We start from the raw sequence: 14,633 nt of genomic DNA, 5'->3' as shown, positions 1-14,633 counted from the left end.
AAGCTTGTTCTATGATTGTTATAAAGTCAGGGGCGTGTTTATGAATGAGTTACTATAATAATTATTATAATTTATTAATAAATATAAGCGTGCAGTGGTCAAATAGTCCTTTCTCTTAATATACAGTACACGGAGTACAGTATAAAGTAGGATAGTTAGGACCGTTACCGAAGTTCTAGGCTATTTTTGTAGCTGTTGTAAGAATATGTTGAGGCTACATACAGCCCGAGTTATTTTGGAAGCTTGATTTGGATCACGTCATAGAATAGACTTGGATTCCTTCATTCTTATGCTTTCATCAGGCAGTAAGATCGAGATTAGGCGTCGACAGGATTGCAAGGAAATGGGGTAATTTGGAGGTGAATAAAAAGCAGCTTCTGTGCGCTAACTAGGGACTTGTAAGACAAATAACCATTGTACAGTACTGTGCAGTATTCCGCTGATGATGAATAACAATTTGTCATTTTTATTCCGGAGAGCCTACAAGATTGTCAGAGGAATTTATTCCATTTCATGGGCTAGCAAAACAATTAATATTGTGGCATTCAAGGAATTTATCCTGACTGCAGCAGCTTGTCGATAGAGCTATGTGTGTACAGTAGGCACTATTTGGATTATTGCTCAAAGGCAGTATACTGTACAAGGCATCGAATCTATTGTTGTTGGTACTGTAGTCAAGAGCGGAGTCCATCAAAGTAATCAAGCAGTGTGCAATTTCCTGCCTCCGAAATACTGTAGAGTCGCGACAGTTTGTTGCTGTTGCAATCCATGACGAAAACAAGAATACGACGTTATCAACAGGAATAGCAACTAGCACCCATGGCAACCAAGGTACTGGTACCTGGTCCGAGCCGGACCCAATGGTTGTTCCCCAGTGTACAACGCAAGCCCGGAGAAGATGGCAACCACGGTACTGGTACCCGGTCCGATCTGGACCCAATTGTTGTTCTCCAATACAGTACAGTACAGTACAACGCAAGCCAGGAGAAGATGGCAACCACGGTACTGGTACCCGGTCCGATCTGGACCCAATTGTTGTTCTCCAATACAGTACAGTACAGTACAACGCAATCCAGGAGAAGATGGCAACCACGGTACTGGTACCCGGTCCGATCTGGACCCAATTGTTGTTCTCCAATACAGTACAGTACAGTACTGTACAACGCAAGCCAGGAGAAGATCGCAACCACGGTACTGGTACCCAGGCCGATCCGGACCCAATCAACGCAAGCCTGGAGAAGATGGCAGTCATTGGATTGGCTGTTTATTGTTGCTGAATGGACCACGTGTATGACGTCATAGCGCGCGTGACCCCGCCACCATCAGTGGATCGTCACTCACCGCCACGCTTTCACCACACACTGTAGGTTACGAAAGCCACACGAGCGATTTGACTGACAACGCCAACAGGCGTCACCGGCCTAGTCGATTGACCCATGGGCAAGGCTGACGTTCACCGTCAAGCCGACCTTACCCATTGCGTCATCAAGCGGTTGATGACAACACCGGTCAGGCAGGCCAGGACAGCCTAGTCGGCACATCGTCAACAAGCCTTTGACCAAGACTTCCTTGTCCTCCATTCGTCCTTGCATCGGATTCAAGAGGAGAAATTATCATTACAAGCTTTGATTGAAAGATTGACAGGGTGGAATGCAATCTACCTATTAATTATACATATTTATTGTTGCACTGGTTCCCAATTGACTTCCTATTCAATCGCATTGCTCTTCTTGACTGATTGAGTCAAGTGTTTTCGTCGAGTTGCAGATCGTCTTGCCCGCCATTAACAACGTCTTGACTAGTTCCAATTTCATTTCGTACCGACAAGAAATCGCCCATTAGGTAATGATTCATGAATAATTTAACAATTCTTTCTCCTAGAATGAGTTGTCAATGAGGAAAAGAGAAGATTGAAATGATGATAGAATCATCAATCCAATCGCGATCATGGATTTGACAAGAGAAGAGATAAGGGACTTGATGGGCCTGCATGGACGCAACCTTTCTTGTCCATGTTGAAATAGTTGACAATACAGTAAGTCGACAACGATCTAAAGTCATCAGTAAGCTTTCTACCCACTGCTGGGGTAAGGTGCACCTTGACAAATGGATTAGTAAACCTCTGCAAAGCGTGCTAGCTTGGCCGATATTGTTTATCCAATTTACCAGCCAATAGCCTTATACTGTTGTTATCTTGGAAACATGTTTATGGATGAATAGGAAAGAAGGGAAGGGCTGATGATCGCATCATTGCTAGACTGTAGTACAACGTGCTGAGGTCTGAATGCCTCTTTCCTTTTCCTATCCGTATTTCTCCATTCTAAGTCAACATCAAGACCGGCCATGCTTCAATGATTTACCTTAGGATTCATGGTTGTCTGCAGACACGTTGAACTAAATGAATCGACGTCATAGCATCATCAACGTATACCCACGGACAAGTGATTCAAACAGCATACAGCACCATTGATGCTCGAATGCCCGTGTTTATTGACATCTTCTTGCTATTGCTTTGCTCGACATCTATCGCTTGAATGTTAAAAAAAAGAAAGAAATACAGCATCAATCAAAGACAGTACTTTTGCGTGATCATAGACGAGCCCTTGGATTAGATTTCAACCATTCTACTCGATACTGTGCTATTATTTTTACACGCGATCAGATTACATTCGCAGCTGACTTGATCACAATACAACATGACTCCATCTTGAGATAGATGGAGTAGTTTGATTCGAAAATGGACGTCTATCTCTGATTCCCCACTATCATTTTTACTTTCTCCCTGTGCCAAGTATGCGACATAGTAATGCTTAAAAAATAGTCCATGATTTTACGGATTGATTTGGTCAGTCTTAATGCTAACTACTTATGTTAGCTAATAACGGCTACGAATTCACCTTCTCGTGACCTACAAGTGCACTTCGAAAATAGCGAATTTCATTATCACATAGGACTATCGCTAAAGATTGATGCCGGTAGCGATGGAATTTTTGTCCATTCATAGTTTAAATACATTCAGTGATTATGTAGGCTTGGTATCGTAGGAGAATAAATATGGATAGAGATACAATACTGTAATTACTTTTTCCACTGAACTGACCGTACAAGCGTGTTGACGAGTATAGAAACTCCCGAGAATGGCATCAACGAGCACTTGGACGCTAATCGCTATCATCGGCTTATCCCTGCACTTACCATGGATTGACAGTACTACAGCTTATAAAGCACTAGTCTTGACTGTATCGCTATTTCCTTATAAGTCAATGTAATCCTGATTTTTGGCAACAGTGAACCAGATACATACAAGGTTATTGTTTTTACGTTTCTATACTTGAAAAGCGTCCCTCGATGCAAAGTCATCATCCACTCGTATTGGCACGATAGAAAAATTGTATTTATGTAAAGTAGCAAGGATGGTGAAAGCTTCTATTGCATGACTCCATCTGATCACTTTTCCTTACGGAATCATCAATGTTTTTTAATTAGCATGTTGTTGAGCTACAATAAAAATAATAGTTGGGACCATTCCCTACTTATCACAAGCTGTACAGTAATTTCACTAGCCCGTATCGGTCCTTTATTGACACATAGCAAGCATGGAAAATATGCCTGGTATGGATTACTAATCCAATTCATGGGGAAATAATTTATAATTGGTATTCAATTGCATCAAGGGTCCTAAACACTGTAATAAACCTAGAAGGTTGACATCGATGATGCCTTCCATTTTCTTACAGTCGTCACTTATTGCGTCTTACAATGTTCGTATTGTAGCTAGCTTATATAAATGCCGAGAACGATCAAGTTTTGCATTATTTACAACCTAAAAGACACATCCAGGTAGTTGATGACAAATCGGTCAGGAATTGAAGGTCTGTGATCATTTATCATATCGCCTTAGTTGATAACTACGATAGAATACCAATATCAGGATTGTTCTTTGCATAATGTAAATCAAAATAAGTTGCCAGTTACATAAATTAGATTAGATTGATGAATGTTATTGTATGTACAGTAGAGGCGAATGAATGCAGGACATCGAGCTGTATCGTCCAATCTCTTTCTAGGTTGAGGGCCATCAGTAGACAAAGTGTTATCTTGTTTCCCTTTTATTGCATACACTACTAGTGTACAGCGAGTATCCATGATCTACGTTAGATCAATTTGAAAATCAATTTAATACTGGAATCTGTGCAACTTGTGTCATGATAGCATGATACGGTATCTCATAGATAATTTTGTAAAGCGTCAGAGATCATGAATGCTGATACAAGCATTTTCATTTCTGATCACAGGCATTTAATTTTATTTCTATACGGATAGATTACCACGATGATTCGTATATTGGCAGCCACCGGAATAGCAACTACAACAGGACTAGCTTTATATTATTCGAAATCAAGAGGAATGAAGGCAAGTAGAAATACGTACGACATTGTCTACGGACGTTTATAGTCAGTTAGAATGTAATGATAGGGTAAAATTCCTTTCTTTAACGCTCGGATTATGTCAACGCTAGAAATATCAATCAACTCTGATAGAGCTATCTCTTCAAAGTCTGACTTTAGTTGAAAAAACTCTTGCAAATGGAGTTTCTATTTTTTACAATTTTACATATTTGAAGTGATCGGACAGCTATTCTGTAGATGATATTTAGCATTGAACATGCCATCATTATAAAAATACTACTTTTATCTTTCTCTGGTAGACTCTAGCTGCAACTCCTACTCCCAAAAAAGTTCTACCCCTCAGGTGATAAAATGCTCATAATGCATCATAAAATTCTCGACTCATACATGACAAAGTTATTGTCAGCTCTATGGCAGGAAATAACATCGCTGTAATTACAAGCTATCTATTTACTCTTTATCAATTTTGTATTTTAGAAATGAACAGCTGCAGTCTCTGAAAGATGATCAATTCGATGTTTTAGTTGTTGGTTGTGGAGCAACTGGCGCTGGAATTGCCCTTGATAGTGCTAGTAGAGGTATAACAGCTAACGCATAGCGTAATGTCTGTTTGTTAGTTTATATAGGTGCATGGTATTGTCATAAACTACGATAGCAATGGTTATACTTCACTACAAAACTTTCGGCCTAGAAAGAATCTTAGATACCAGTCTACTGTAAAGTACTAACCATCTCTTACCCCTATCTTGATCGTAGGACTAAAAACCGCTGTTGTGGAAAGAGAAGATTTTGCCTCTGGAACTAGCAGTAGAAGTACTAAACTAATCCATGGTGGTGTTCGATACTTAAAAAGTGCAATTCTGCACCTGGATTTAGAACAGGTGAGTTTATACTATACTTGCCTTACATCATGTTAACCAACGCCTGTTCTGCCAAGTAATTGATTTTGCCTGAACCTTGCATAAAACTAGTCATTCTCAATTTCTCACGCTCGTCTAGAAACCCTAACAAATTCGAAATTCCTTTTAAAGCACCTAAATTGCTATTCAATAAAAGTTATAAAAATTTTAATACCTTGAATATATATCATTTTCTCACAATATTAGTACCAGCTCGTTCGTGAAGCTTTAAGCGAAAGATGGCATTTACTTCATGTGGCTCCACATCTAACAAGAGAGCTACCGATTATCGTACCAGTATTCAAGTATGGTCTTAATGCTATTGTTTCCTATAGCTACTGCTGCTAGGAGATAAAAATAGCAAATCAATCGATTTCTAACCTACTCGTCTATGATTACTTAAGTGTATGCGTCTAATTTTTAGGTGGTATCTGATTCCGTATTATTGGACTGGAATGAAAATGTACGATTTTGTTTCTGGTAAAAAGCGTTTGCCCAGTAGCTACTTTCTTTCCAAACAGAAAGCTTTGAAGCAGTTTCCTATGTTAAAATCCTCAGATCTTGCAGGCGCCATTGTATACTATGATGGTATGTTATATAATTTTCTAACATTTTAACTTACAGTTTCATATAGGTATAAATTAAAGTAGGCCTGTTACTATACTATATTATATAACTTTGAATACTTTCAACTTAAACTCTAAACCAACTCGCGTAGTTATGTATTCCCTTTTAAATAAAACTATCTTTGCTGAATTTATCAAAAGGCCAGCATAACGATGCCAGAATGAATACATGCATAGCATTAACTGCAGCTCGTTATGGCGCTACAGTTGCCAATCATGTTGAAGTTAAGAAATTACTAAAGAAAAAGCAAGGCGATCAAGAGTTAGTTCATTTTCTTATATTAATAATTCCTAAAAATCTCTAGTTACAAACTCGTGCACTTTTAATTTCATTTAATAGAGTCGTTTGTGGAGCAACAGTTAAGGACAATTTAACTGGTGATGAATGGGATGTCCAGGCTAAATGTGTTATCAATGCAACTGGACCGTTTACTGACGGTATTCGTCAGTTGGATAATCCATCTACAGAAAAGATTGTTGTGCCTAGTTTAGGAGTGCATGTTGTATTGCCTGGCTACTACAGGTGCAAAAAAATGTTTAAGTTTATTAATTGTAACATAAAGACTGATTTTGTACAATTTTTAGTTAAACTGTACTCATGGACTATCTTCCTTAAAAGTCCAAGTTATAACCTTAGTTATACAATGTTGTATATTATTTATAAGTAAATATAAAGATTGATAGAATGATTTCACTCTCTTAATGTTAATGAAATGTCTTATTTAATTTGATAGCCCTAAAGATATGGGACTTTTAGACCCTGAAACTAGTGACGGAAGGGTTATATTTTTCTTACCTTGGGAAGGTAAAACATTATGCTAAACAAATTTTTTGTTTTTTCCTTTGCTGTCAATTAAGATATGATGTATAAACATTTATCATTATTGCAATCAATTTTATGATAGGCTTTACCATTGCTGGAACAACTGATAGAGAATGTAAAGTCACATCCAATCCGGCTGCTGTTGAAGAAGACATTCAATTTATTCTCAACGAAATCTCTACTTACCTAAGCCCTGATGTTAACGGTGAGTATATTTTACTATTTCTGTTGTATTTCATACTATCGAGAGCAGTAATTAAAGATTGCAAAGTTTAATTTCAGTTATAGTACTGCATAGCAGAGTTAACATATCACTTAGCAATAGAAATGATATTTTCCGTAATACTTGTGATACAGTAAGACGAGGTGATGTCCTGGCAGCATGGGCTGGAATTCGTCCACTTGTCCAAAACCCACAAGCCAAGAACACCTCGGAACTTTCGCGGAGTCACGTTATTGAAGTTAGCGATAGCAATTTAATTAGTATTGCTGGAGGCAAATGGACTACCTATAGGGCAATGGCAAAAGATACTGTAGACAAGGCCATAACTGTATGTGGTCTTAGCGCTAAAAATGATTGCATTACTGAAAATATCATGTTGGAAGGTGGAGAGAACTACACAAAGACACTATCAATTCGTCTAGTCCAAGATTACGGTTTAGATCCTGAGGTTTGCTAAAAATGAAACTTTCAATTCATCAATAGTACTTTATTCGCTGTTGCATAGCGTGTAGCTATTAAGAACTTACCAAATTTACTACCGGTCTATTTAATTCGTAGGTTGGAAGTCATCTCGCTGACACGTACGGCGATCGGGCACCTGAGGTAGCTAAACACATTAATCTTACTGGCAAAAGATATCCAATAACAGGAATACGTTTAGTAGAAGGATTTCCTTACATCGAAGCTGAAATCAAGCATGCCATTCGTGACGAATACTGCTGCAGTATAGTTGATTTTATTGCTAGAAGGACTAGCTTGGCATTTCTAAATGCTCGAGCAACCGATGCAGCTTTACCGAGAATTTCTGAATTAATGAGTAAAGAATTAAATTGGAGCCGTAAAAAGCAAAAGGTATGTTTTATTAATCTTTTAGAGAAACGTAAATCACATGTCTGGTTAATAGTATACGAGTATAAGATTGAATAGTAGATTGTGTGTTGCTGACATACTTAACTCATTTTATTTATGGTAACAGGAAGAAGAGGAAAAAGCTCATGCTTTCTTAAAAACTATGGGTTACCGATTAAAGCGTGATTTAATTGGATCAAATATTTCACTGGACAATGTAGATGTTGAAGCGTACAAAAGAGTATTTAAGGACTTTGATCGTGATGGTGATGGCCATATCAGTCCGCGAGATTTGCGTAAACTGTTAGAGAAATTAGGTAAAGACGTCGGCGAAAGTGAAGTACGAGATTTAATATCAGAAGTAGATGTCGACAATAACAGCATGATTGAACTAGACGAATTCTTAAAGGTAATATATTCTAGCTAACTTTATGAAATTTAATGAACAGACATGGACAACCCACTTGATTCGTCATTCGTAACCTATATTGCGTCTTAAAGTACTTTAGCTATCTCAAGGGTAATTGTCGCCTTAATTTTTTTATCTTGAATTGCATTTCATTAGTTAATGAGCGCTCTGGAGGCTGGCCTTGTATCTGAAAGTCGTCTGGGAATGATTGTAAAAATGCAGAGGCAGAAGAGTGGTTTTGCTGTTCCAATAAGCAGAAGTGGAGGTGGCGTCTAAATCTCATGCAGTGATTGAAATAGCTTTGGTTGCATTAGTAGAAATGATCCTACATAGGTAACGTACGATTATCCGTTTGCTACATTTATATCTAAAATTCGTACGACACCAGAGAGGGATATTATCGGCGTTGCAGTATAGATCGACTCTGCATCAAGCAATTTACCAACTGTGATCTAGCGATGGAAGAGTATTTGATTTGTATTATGTTGGTTATTAATAGATCTATTGGGTCATTTTTAATTTCCTCAGAATAATCTATTACAATGATCCTATTCTCACCCTATTCGTATATTAAATTGTTATGCTTTTCATGGTCTTAATCGAAACTGATAAAGGCTGTGAGTGAAATTTAAGTGTTGCTCTTTAAGTTACATGACGTTAACCTTAATCTTTCTCTTTGTATGTAATTTATTGCTCACTGTTTGTATTGTAGTGGTCTAGTGAATTTTTATTTATATTTCCGTTATTATACTAAATTCTATCGGTTAGATTACAAATTATTAGTCGTTGTTAGTTTAAACTTACTACTTACGTGAGTACTGTTGGCTCTGCATGTTGTAGAATTAACTTGTTATCAAATCATGCCAATTTGAAATATCATTAACTTAGTTCTTTGGTTCAGTAGTACAATTACTATTACCTTGTGTTTATGGTTTGCTATATGAATTACTTTTGAATGGAAATATTTATCTATCTCATTATTTATTTCTTCGCAACTACTCTAACTCATTAATAGACAGTGACGGTATCAGAAATGTACTCTTATTACATGCACGGAATGATCCACTAACATTACAGTATAATATCCAAAAGTGCAATAAAAGTACTTGATTATATTCTATCAGCAACGCCCGAACTTATTTCTCTTATTTCCAGCGATTATTCGTCTATCGATCAGTGTGGGGATCGGAGTAATTGAAATCAACTACAAATTACTTGTTATAATTTGCTTGATTAGTTCAAATGCAATCAACGATAGTACGGTAAACATAGTTTAATAGCCATGTAAGGCGTAGATTTTATTAGTTTATGGATACGATATGACAAACAATCATAGCAAAATTTATTGTTTAAGCACATGCAATATTCACTTTTCTATGTGGCACGTATACAATGCAGACGGATTAAGACTTGGCCAACCGTTGAAAGAAAGGACTGAAAAAATTACGTGACTTGAGTACATAAATTCGCCAAGTGTCTCCATTAATGCTCACACTTAATAATGACTGCGTAGGTGGTCAAGATTTCCAATTTTCATAACGTCAGTTCTGATCAATGCTGATTACGTGAAATGATTTCATAATTTATTCTTGAAAAGGGAGGAGGGAGAAAGTATGCTAATCAACTAATATAATTTATAATACGATCTATCATTAAACTGTTAATTTTCTCATTGATTGTAATTCATGATAATAGTCCTTTCTATTAATTTATTCCTAAGTAAATAACTTGATATCGTTTAGAGTCACTAGATTCTAACACACCTAGTAGTATTTCACTAATTACAACACTAGCGAGGTTATTTCACCGAAACATACTCGTATAAAATAAGTGATTTCATTCTATCCTATTGATTATAGTTCTCGAATTTCTGGAGCTCTATCGATCAGTGTCCACTATGATCGTTCAATTGCAGTAACTCACTTTTCGTAATTAAGATCCAAATGTGCCTAAGATTGATACTGATGTAAATTGAAACAAGGCCTAATTGCATCACAAACATTCCATTGCTCCTTCGTGCTGTCAAATATTCTCCTTGAAATTTTAATAGATTACAGTCTGTTATGATTATTATAATTTAATTCATATTCATGAGCTAAAGATACAGATTTGCTAAAGATTGCACCTAAGAAAATTGAAAATATGATTCGTCAGCATCATTAACGATGCAATGACATCTTCCCTCCTGCTGTTGGACGGCATATCCTAGGACTTCACGAGTATACTGTGGATTTAAATCTGATGCGATAATTTTTCTTAATACTAATCATGTATTTAAATGTTCTTGAGAACAACTTTCAAGTAAATTAATACGTAGTCCAGATGCATCATTAAGGAGTGCCATAATTATTTCTTGATACTGTTGAATGACAGACATATCCTGGAACTTTATATATTACAGCCCGGTATGATTGATATTAATTATAAATGCAAATTGGCGTCAAATTAACGCCTAAATAAATTGAAAAAAAGAATCTAGATGCATAATTATGGTTAATATAGTTATAATGCACTATATCAGGCCACTGGTATATCCTGGTCCTTACAATCTAGTATGATTAGCATCAATATTAACTATGGATCCAAATATGCTTTAATTCAGTGCCTAAGTCAATTGAAAAGAAATCAAATACATCATTAAGGATCCCCGTAATTATTCCTTGATTATTAACCTGGCATGATTGATGTCAATATTAATGCAGGATCTAAATCTGCTTCGTTAATGCCTAAGTCAATTGAAAAAAGAATTTAGACGGACCATTAATACGTGTTAGAATTCTATTTTAACACGTATTAAGGATCGCCATCATTATCCCTAAATGTTGAAAGTCTGCAAGGGTCCAGTACCTAAGTAAACTGAACGAATTTAGATGCATTATTAAATAATTGTAACCAGTGGAACCCCGGCTTGTGATAATTTTGCGTACTTATTTGCTAAGTAGACTAATTACTACTTTAATAAGTCACCTTTATGATTCCTGATGTTGAAATCTATTAGGCAGCAATGCCTAAGTAAACTGCAAGAATTCAGATAAATATTATTAACATATTAAGAATCGCCGTCATGATTCCTTGATGTTGAAAATCGATGCGGGAGCAATGCGTAAGTTAACGGAAAGAATGCAAACGCATTCGTAATAACAGCAATATTACTGTCATGATTCCGTGATGTTAAAAATTTACTAGGTATCAACTCCTAAGTAAACTGAAAGAATTCAGATCCATTAATTAATTATTCATCATTATAACACGTATTGAGGGTCATCGTCATGAATTATTTCTTGATACTGTTGGATAGCCATCCTGAATTTTACCCATTCAAGTTTGCTATGATCCATATTTATGATATAGGCCAAGATCAACGCCTAAGTAAACTGAAAGATCATTCACATATCATCATTTAACACCCCATTATGCTAGCCCATTCTTTGCAATTCCATCTCATCTACAGTATACTGAAATTTTACCCATTCAAGTTTGCCATGATCCATATTTACGATACATGCCAAGATCAACGCCTAAGTAAACTGAAAGATCATTCACATGCATCATTGAACACCTCATTATGCTAGCCCATTCTTCGCAATTCTATCTCATCCCAGCAATCTATGCATTCTTCTAATCGAAGCTTATCTAATGTCCTTATCTAACCTTGCCTGATGTCCTTATCTAACCTTATCTAATTTTACGTTGGCTAATTGAATCCCCTCTTCTAGTCCATTTCCTCCCTACAAAAGTAAGTAAAATACCTGCTTCCTCTTGTACCCTTCTCCAAAGAAGACAATTTCCAGAAAAATCTACACTCGCCTGCCCACAACGCCGGCAGTGTGGCACCCCGTTAGCCTATTCAGTAATACTCATTATTGATTTTCTTGTGGTGTCCGCCCAATTTTCCACGCCCCAATGCCCTTTGTCTCGGACGATTTCAATTAGTCTATTACTGCCTGTAGCAATTTTGCAATGCTGCCCAATGCGTTGAGCAGCATCGATTGAGATTGCTATCTTTGTAGCCTTCTTGATATATAATTAGCCTTATTTCCACTTATCCTACTATTAAAAGTAGATTGTCAAGAGGGCCGAGAACGAGCTTTTGAATAGGGATATCAATAGGAGAGGATGTGGTCATGACGATGCTGAATGATGGAGGAGTAACAGAAGATGCTGATGGCTGAAGTTTTGTCATTTGGTGTTGTTCCGCTTTCTCATTCATCTTGTCAAAACGTTTCCACTCTCCCATCCGCCAGACATGCAAGCAATCAAGGATAGAATTGGTGCTAGGCACATCTTGAGCTTAGGATTCAGCCGGCGATGATGATTATTGTCAATCATAGAATGGATGACATTGATGAATTAATGCATGATTGCAGCAATCATGACATAAAGCATAAAAGATTTTCTATTCTTCTATCTCATCTTTACCAGATTTTAACAGAATAGGAATGACTCTATTGATCGATGACACATTTACCATAGGATAGTGTTACGAAAAAGGGTTTGTCTAGGACTTGTATAACAATCTCGATGACTACACAAGCTAGCTGAGATTATCCCATTAAAAATTAAAATAATAATAAAAAATATGCAGGAGAATGATGACTGTTATTAACACATTGATTGATGAATCGCTGTAGTCGACGATCGATCATGCAAGCAATGCCATGGTCAAAGATGCAACATTATGTTGATTTAATGATCTGCATTCATGCTTCGATTGTAGGATTATCTGAATATCACGTAGACCAAGTTAAGCATCTTTGTTGGATAGTTATTCCACAACAAGCATGCAATTATAATGATTGGATGTATCATTGAGTAATGGATCATCATTTGACAAGGGGATGGATTTGCACGATAACAATCAGCCATCACACCATGATAGTCAAGATGGCAGTCCCTTTTGCTACCAGATGTGATGCGAGCCCAATGTTGATTTCATCGCCATGCATTCGATTTACGTTTCAAAAGAATCCTTTTCTATTCAAGCCAGATGATTGGATACAGATTGACACGATGGCTGGCAGCCCTGCTGAAATCGTGGCCATGACAAGTAGCATAAGTCATCATTTGAATGACAACATATTGATTTATTATTATTAATCAAAACATGGTGATTGTATGGGATAGTAATTGACTGTCATTGTTGCTTTACTTTTTATTGATTCATCTTCTTGGCATACTGTAGATCCTGTTGAGAAATCCATTTTCGTCTTTTCATAGCATGATAGTAGGGGATGGAATAGTCCATTGACCGTACTCACAGCAGTCAGTCCCTACTTTTTCTAAATTATTTTTAATAATTTCATTATGGTCTTTTTCCAAAGTATGACAATCGAGATGGCATATATGGACAGTAGACACTGCAGTCCTTCTCTTCCTTTCCAAGTCTTTTTGAGGTATGGACGTGTTTTCGTCTTTGCTTTGCATGGAGGAATAGAAGAACGTGGATAGTATTCATAGCAGTCGTTTTTTTCTTTTCGAAATGCAATTTTAATCTTTTCATGACATAACTATTGGGGACAAAGTAGAATTACTGTACATGGATAGTATTTAGTATTTACAGCAGTCATTTCCCTTTTTTGCAACTATATTTTTAGTCTTTCCATTGCATGATTGTTTGGGGTAGAATTGTATGCTATAGTATTCCCACAAGTCATTTGTTTTTCTTTCCAAAATCTTTTGGAAAAATCTATTTTAGTCTTTCAGATTATTACGAAGGAATCTATTTCAGTCTCTGCATGGCGTGATTGTTTAGTACAGTCCTTCGCTTATTTTACTAATCTTTTGCAGAAACTGGCAGAGTTTTAGTCTTTTTTTTTATTACGTGACTGTTGCATTCTCAATCTTTTGCAGAAATCGACTGGTATTGCAGTCTTTTACTGCATGATGATTGGATTGGATCAATCTTTCTATATTGCATGACTACTACCCTCTTCCCTTGTCGTGGCTTGTTTATCTTCAGCTTGCAATGGCCTTGCTAATTCAATTACATCATCCGGACATCAACATCAATATTGATTGCAAGAGAATTGGGGAGCTTTTAGCCCAACCCTCACTATTCGTCTAATTCTGTTGGCTATGTCAAGCAAGAATAACAATAGAGAGGACGAGAGGATCAATAAAGAATATTGATTTAAAAGGGGTTGTCCACTGTCCAGCAAAATGCGAATTTGCCTACTTTAACCTCTGCACTATACAAGCCCTCCTGCTGCCTGCTAATGTGTCTTTTCCATTGCTGTCTTTCAACTGTCAAAATCAACTGCTGGCATTAGTAGAATTCATCATTAATATACAGTCTACTACAGCCCAATGATTGCTCAATTGATTCCATAACCCTCGTCAAGGTATCCATCCATGGATTGCAGACACCCAAACGGAAGTGGAGTGCAAACCATTTA

At 36.8% G+C, this 14,633-nt stretch overlaps 2 protein-coding genes across 2 annotated transcripts; one reads left to right on the top strand and one right to left on the bottom strand.

Annotated features, from left to right (window-relative positions):
• Positions 1–4,332: 4,332 nt before the first annotated feature.
• Positions 4,333–8,792, top strand: TRIADDRAFT_64277 (uncharacterized protein; the record flags this gene model as incomplete). The annotated part of the gene is made up of 13 exons (XM_002116450.1): positions 4,333–4,427; positions 4,887–4,987; positions 5,166–5,290; positions 5,516–5,613; positions 5,733–5,896; positions 6,076–6,196; positions 6,275–6,457; positions 6,669–6,739; positions 6,840–6,962; positions 7,115–7,428; positions 7,539–7,832; positions 7,957–8,238; positions 8,395–8,792. The coding sequence occupies 13 exons, from the start codon at positions 4,333–4,335 to the stop codon at positions 8,512–8,514; spliced, it is 2,091 nt and encodes a 696-aa protein (XP_002116486.1). The 3' UTR covers positions 8,515–8,792.
• A 1,571-nt stretch (positions 8,793–10,363) lies between these two features.
• TRIADDRAFT_60450 (uncharacterized protein) lies at positions 10,364–12,448 on the bottom strand (the record flags this gene model as incomplete). The annotated part of the gene is made up of 4 exons (XM_002116354.1): positions 10,364–10,500; positions 10,911–10,964; positions 11,988–12,081; positions 12,290–12,448. The coding sequence occupies 4 exons, from the start codon at positions 12,446–12,448 to the stop codon at positions 10,364–10,366; spliced, it is 444 nt and encodes a 147-aa protein (XP_002116390.1).
• Between the last annotated feature and the right edge of the window lie 2,185 nt (positions 12,449–14,633).

This window comes from Trichoplax adhaerens, genomic scaffold (genome assembly GCF_000150275.1).
Source record: "Trichoplax adhaerens TRIADscaffold_15 genomic scaffold, whole genome shotgun sequence".
Classification (NCBI taxonomy): Eukaryota; Metazoa; Placozoa; class Uniplacotomia; order Trichoplacea; family Trichoplacidae; genus Trichoplax; species Trichoplax adhaerens.
The sequence above is the reverse complement of the archived record's forward strand: the minus strand, read 5'-3'. Positions and strand labels throughout refer to the sequence as shown.